This window comes from Salmo salar, chromosome 25 (genome assembly GCF_965601325.2).
Source record: "Salmo salar chromosome 25, fSalSal1, whole genome shotgun sequence".
In the NCBI taxonomy this organism is placed as follows: domain Eukaryota; kingdom Metazoa; phylum Chordata; class Actinopteri; order Salmoniformes; family Salmonidae; genus Salmo; species Salmo salar.
The window spans coordinates 31,762,377-31,769,010 of NC_138315.1; the positions used below are offsets into that span (position 1 = coordinate 31,762,377).

At 41.5% G+C, this 6,634-nt stretch overlaps 1 protein-coding gene across 2 annotated transcripts; it reads left to right on the top strand.

Moving 5' to 3' along the window:
• Positions 1-706: 706 nt before the first annotated feature.
• On the top strand, positions 707-6,375 carry insig2 (insulin induced gene 2). Of its 2 annotated transcripts, none has more exons than XM_014173959.3 (7): positions 707-864; positions 1,774-2,039; positions 2,150-2,243; positions 2,997-3,121; positions 3,740-3,910; positions 4,513-4,612; positions 4,762-5,048. In XM_014173959.3, the coding sequence occupies exons 2-7, from the start codon at positions 1,866-1,868 to the stop codon at positions 4,764-4,766; spliced, it is 669 nt and encodes a 222-aa protein (XP_014029434.1). In that variant the 5' UTR covers positions 707-864; positions 1,774-1,865; the 3' UTR covers positions 4,767-5,048.
• Positions 6,376-6,634: the final 259 nt, after the last annotated feature.

The window sequence follows — 6,634 nt, forward strand, 5'->3', positions numbered from 1 at the left end:
CTGTTCAGTCAAGACATTCCTTTTGCTCCAGCATGTAGTCTAATAGGCTTATGCTATGGAGGTGAGGCAGTCACAGTGTGGAGTAGATCACAGATAATCCCCATTTCCACTTGATTTGGTATTCAGTATTCAGACTTTTGCCTTCTCAAAGTCTTACAGACCATTCACACACTGTCTATTAGGATTTATTGTTATGTTTACAGAAACTCTGGATTTCATCCAATGGATAGACCAAAAATTACAATAGGCCTACATTAATGACAGATGTGATCCACATTAAAGACATTCTTATATAATGGGATGGCAGGTAGCCTAGTGGTTAGAGTGTTGGATGAGTAACCGAAAGGTTTTTAGATCGAATCCCCGAGCTGACAAAGTAAAAATCTGTTGTTCTGCCCCTGAACAAGGCAGTTAACCCATTGTTCCTAGGCCATCATTGTAAATAAGAATGTGTTCTTAAGTGATTTGCCTAGTTAAATAAAGGTTACATTTTTTGTTGTTGAAATAATCATCATTGATTTGATATACACACCCAATGCCAAACAATTTTATCAATATGTTTATAAATGAATGTATTTTAATTTTAACCACTTCTGTGCATTTTCTAATGTTTTATATCAAAGACAATTTTGCATTTATTCTACCTGGGCAAAACGTGGGCTTTGTGCAATGAGATTACGTCAGGGTTTTAGAAGCCGATTGGTTGGCCACGTAGCCAGTGCCAAACCAGTTCATCCGAAATTAGCGAGAAGACGATTTTTTTCCCCCCCTCGAAGCTAGTTCTCAAACTCCTGCTACTACCTAAAAAATAGAATCAAAATGTGTCTTTTGCAATTTTTGAAAAATACTTTATAAACATTGAAGGTAATATTTATTATTTAATTCAAGGCAAATAGCGTGTGACTGTAAATATCAGCTGACGAAGTGTGCTAGCTAGCTAGGCTAATAAACAAGATGTGTATGCTGATTATCAGCAATCAATTGTTGCTAGCATATATACAAAAACTATCAAATTCGTTTTATTTAACACTACACTATATAGTTAGCTAACGTTTAGTAATTATTGGTTGTATCCAACAGTGTATTCAAAGTATTAATGTTAGCTATTATGCTAGCTGGCTATCTATGTTAGCTGGCTATCCTCTAACGTTAGCTAATTTAGCTGTTTTCGATGACCTTCGCTAGCTAGTTAGATAACGTTACGTTGCTCTGGCAGTGCCAATACTGCCACAGGTTGCTGTTATATCAGCTTCCAATCTCGAAGTAGATGAAACGTCACTGTAGGTAGCTAACTAGGTCAAAAGTAGAGAGCCATCTGGCAAATGTGATGTATGCATTTGCTGAGGCTGAGCATAACGTGGTTTGATCAAATGACTGAAGAGTTATTGTCTCTTCTTGAGACAAAGAAATCAACATTAGGCATAGCTAGCTACTCTTAATTATTTGACTAGTGTTTGTAAGCTGAGACATGAACATTGACTAACTAGACCAGGGATGAGCAACTCCAGTCTTCAGAGTCTGGAGTGGTGTCACACTTTTTGCCCATCCCTAGCAAATACAGCTGAAGGTCATGATTAGTTGATTGTTTGAGTCAGGTGTGTTAGCTGGGGCTGGGGAAAACGTGTGACACCAAATCAGGCCCCAGAGGACTGGAGTTGCCCATCCCTGAACTAGACAGACATCTGTGTTTGTCCACTGACTTCACACCTCTGGGCTGTGGTTGTTTTATTGGATGATCATGTAGCCACACCTGAATATGTTCCTGTGTTTCAGGGTATTGGTGATGTCAGTGGACAGTGCGATCACTGGAGGGTAAAGCTAGCATTTCCCCTTCTGTCCTGGTGTCCACGATTGCCCTGGCAGCCATGGCCGACTCCACAGTAGTCAGCGACCAGCAGCGGTCTGGGTCCAGTCAGACCGCTCCTTCCAGAGCACCATACATTGCAGTGATCACCAACAGAAGCACCACCCTGGTGATCCGTGGGTTCATGCTGTTCTCTATAGGAGTTTTCCTGGCTCTGGTGCTCAACCTGCTGCAGGTGAGCTATGTTTGTATTTTAATGATACATATCTTGAATGGGGAAATATTTAAGGGGAAGATATGACTAAGAGTACTAAAGTAGCTAATATTTGTTTTCTCTCACTGCAGGTACAGAGGAATGTCACTCTGTTCCCGCCTGATGTCATCAGTAGCATCTTCTCATCAGCCTGGTGGGTGGCGCCCTGCTGTGGGACCGCCTCAGGTAGGGGACACACACATTTACATTTTAGTCATTTAGCAGACACTCTTATCCAGTGTAGCTTACAGTTAGGGCATTCATCTTAAGATAGCTAGGTGGGACAACCACATCACAGGCATAGTAAGTACGCTTTTCCTCAAAGTAGCTATCAGCAAAGTCAGCAGTAGAAGGGGGACACACACAGGTTTTTGCTGCCAGACTTGACTACTATCATTATTGAATTGTTGTCCCCTGGGTCTACAGCACAGAGAGTAGATGTAGCTGCTGATTCCTAGTGGACCAGTAGAAAAGCACAACAGCCGCAGGCCTGTATCCCCCTGAGACTGAGACTGCCGCGCTCGACTGCTCAGCCTGGGGGGAGATGCAGGTTTCCACTGTTACTGCGCACTGGGCTGTTTGCATCATGCAGTAGCTATCGGGTTTTATTGACTAGTCAAGACCAGAGCAGTTCACTGTACAGTTACCTAAATTTGCACAGCAGTCTGTATAGTTCTTGTGTAATATTTAAACAATAGCTTTAAAAGGAGGCCAACCTCAACAACAGTGGGTTTGTTTTTTGGTGTGTCATCAGAATAGCGTTGATGCTATGTGGTGGGCTGGCATGGCAGCCTTTCTCTCCACAACCATATTAACAGGAATGTACGACACAGGCCATGCTACTGCAGCAATAAAGCTGCTTGTTGATCTCTGATCCCCTCTTCCTATTTCTGCACCCTCAATCCCTTACCTTTATCCCGGTCTACCCCTCTCTCTCAGCAATAATCGGTCTGTTGTATCCATGCATTGACTGTCGGCTCGGCGAGCCCCACAAGTTCAAGCGGGAGTGGTCCAGTGTGATGCGCTGTGTGGCCGTGTTCGTGGGCATCAACCATGCCAGCGCTGTATCCTCTATGCCCTTAAACTCAACTCTGGACCTGGAATCCAGTTCCACTGCATTTTTTTCATTGTTCCCCTCTATAATCAGGGACTGATTTAGACCTGGGACACCAGGTGTATGCAATTCATTGTCAGGTAGAACAGAAACCCAGCAGGCTCCAGACCACATAGGGTAAGAGTTGAGTATCCTGCTCTATTCCTACCTGCCTGTCTGAAACTTACTGAATTTGATGTGAATAATAAAAAGATGTGTAAAAACCTGTAAACCATGGGGCAAAAGCATTCCATGTTGACATTTTTACTTGCAAATCAAACTTGATTTAAATTGTATTTATAATCGCAACACACTTTACAATAAAACAAAATGAATCTGTCGATGTACCCATGGGCAAGGCACTTTACCCTAATTGCTTCTGTAAGTTGCTCTCTATAAGAGCATCTGCTGAAAGACTCAAATGTAATGTGTAAAACAATAAGATCAGTGACTAAAGGCCCAGCTAAAACGATGGGCTTTTAAATGTGATTAAACAAGCCTGTTTACAAGAAGAACCTTACTGAGCCGAACCCATGGTTCCTGTGTGGACTATCCTACTACATGATCAGCTGTCCTTAACCCCTCTCAGAAAGTGGACTTTGCGAACAACGTGCAGCTGTCCCTGACGCTGGCAGCCCTGTCCATCGGCCTCTGGTGGACGTTTGACCGGTCTCGCTCTGGCTTTGGCCTGGGGGTGGTCATCGCCCTGCTGGCCACTCTATCCACTCAGCTCCTGGTCTACAACGGAGTCTTTCAGTGGGTACTAATACAATACAGTTTACAGGACATGCATGTATAATAATTAAGCAATTAGGCGCGAGGGGTGTGGTATATGGCCAATATACCATGGCTACGGGCTGTTCTTATGCACGAGGCAACGGGGAGTACCTGGAAACAGTCCTTAGCCATGGTATATTAGTTATATACCACAAGCACCCAAGGTGCCTTATTGCTATTATAAACTGGTTACAACCTAATTATAGCAGTAAAAATATGTTTTGTCATAACCGCGGTATACGGTCTATTATATACTGGGTGGTTCGAGCCCTGAATGCTAATTGGCTGACAGCTGTGGTATGTCAGACCGTATACCACAGGTATGACAAAACATTTTATTTTTACTGCTCATATTACGTTGCGTCGTGCCTAAGAACATCCCTTAGCCATGGTATATTGGCCATATACCACACCCCCTCGGCCCTTATTGCTTAAATATACAACTGCTTTGAGCCAATCAGCATTCAGGGCTCGAAACACCCAGTTTATAATATTTTTCAAGGTACGGGAGGGATTTCTGTAGATTTTCATGCTCATTTGGGGATTGTCCTACGTTTTAATACCTGTTCTCTTGTTTTGTTTCAGGTATACCTCTCCAGATTTTCTGTACATTCGCTCCTGGTTACCTTGCATCTTCTTCGCTGGTGTGATAACCATGGGGAACATAGGACGACAGCTAGCCCTGGTGAGGAAACTTTATGCTGAATTAAAGTGTCATAGGTTTATAAATGTCCTACATACATGCATGTATACATTCATTCCAACCAGAGCTTTTTACTGAATATTCAACTGCCACATTACATTATCCCTTGTCTCCTTGGTTCTCTTTTCCAGTATGAATGCAAACTTATGTCAGAAAAGACTCATCAAGACTGAGAGAAATTCTGGCTATATAAAACCTTTGCACAAAATTACATTTTCGTAGCAACAAAAAGCCAAAAGGAGATGGTAAAGGACATCTGTATGCAGCGTTGATGGAGATTGGTCAACCTTGGAGGAGGCGGAGCAGTCATCCACAGGCAACAAATGATGTGCTTCTGCTTTGCTGATGAGTGCTTCACTGTGGAAAATAGTGTTTTGGTTGGTTCTTATGTGCCCTTTCTGGGCCTAGGGGGACAGACACCAGCTCGCTTTACTATAAGCATTCAATGGATGTCTAAGGAGAGGAATAACAACTGCCGATGTGATGTCGTGTGTGGTAGGTAGGCCCCATCTACAACGCAATCTGTGATTGCAACTCAACAGGCACCAATATTAGTGTAGCTCTGCTGTTGTTCAGGGCACTTTCAGCACCAGTGGTGAGAAACCTTTGGCTCCATCGTGCCAAACAGGATCATCTGAATAATTTTCTTTCGTCATCCATTCTTTATATCCTTTATATACTGGTAGAACCTGCAGTGTATATGGCCCATATATGTATAGAGAGACATTTATTCCATGCTTTTACAACGTACAATTATATACACATATTAGTTTTTTTTTTTATGCTGATAATGTCTGTGTTTGCTGGCAGTCATGAAGGGGTGAAGTGTTCAGTGTTGCACTTATTTGTGCCATCCCAGCGTTATATCAAGGCAACCAGCATCCTGGGTCCAGTTTGGTATTTCATCCAGCCTTACCAGACCCAGCTTTTCATTAATTTCATTTTGTAATAAAACGCTCATAGAAGTTTATGGGCAAATTTCACTTCATTAACTTAATTTTGGTTAATTTCCTAAATTCAAAACTGAATTTAGCAAACCCTGATGAAATCCAATCAGAGACCAGGCTTCCCATTTCATTGTCCAACCTCCAGGTGCACGCAAGTATCCACATCATCAGTGGGTTCTTTGGTCAGGCATCTAATGGCAGATCTGCATTTTTTTAAATAGAAAAATGAGATATAATACAGTGTTACATTCCTGGATGCAGTTGGACTTGATTTAGGAACCTCACTTCTCATCGTAAAAGATGGTCTTATTGGAAATAGAGACCAAGAAAAAGGGATGGCTTTCTATATCTAGAAAATGTTGCGAGACTGCTAAGTGAAGGAATTTTATTCAAATGTTATTTTTTTACTTTTTAGAAAAACTTTAACAAATTTAACATGACTGGTTGAATTAGAGGATGCTGAAACTGTGTTTAAGTGTCTCAACAGTGTTTTTGTAAAATATTGTTTGTAATTTCACTGTGCATGATAAGGCAAACAAACTGCCAATGACTACAGAGGAAAGAAAATTAAGAACCAACAATCAATATTAAAATGACTAACTTGGATATCCTAGCATGTCAGCGTTATAGCTATGGTGATTTTTTTCTAGAAATATGATGAACTAGTTTTATTTCATCCATCTCTTCAGGAAGTAGAGGATTTAACTGGTTGAACTGGGACATTTTCATCCTCTCACCAAACAGAAAATCTGGAACTTGTGCAATCTCTGGTTCAATAAAGAACATTCCTTTTGTTGACGACAGGTTTATGTTGTTTCTCCTTGATCACGCACACGGCTCTGAAAGATTTTAGGGAAAGTTTGGAAAAGCATTTTTTTTGTTCTAGATATTGTACATTTTGTTGTTATATAGAGAGCCTCTTGGTCATGATGCTTAGGCTACTCTACATGGTTAAATGAATGTGTTTTGGCATGAATATACCAGTGCTGCAGTCAAAATGTGCAGTGCCTGCTATGGCAGGTTTGGCCTATCTAACTGGTGTATTCTACTAATGTGG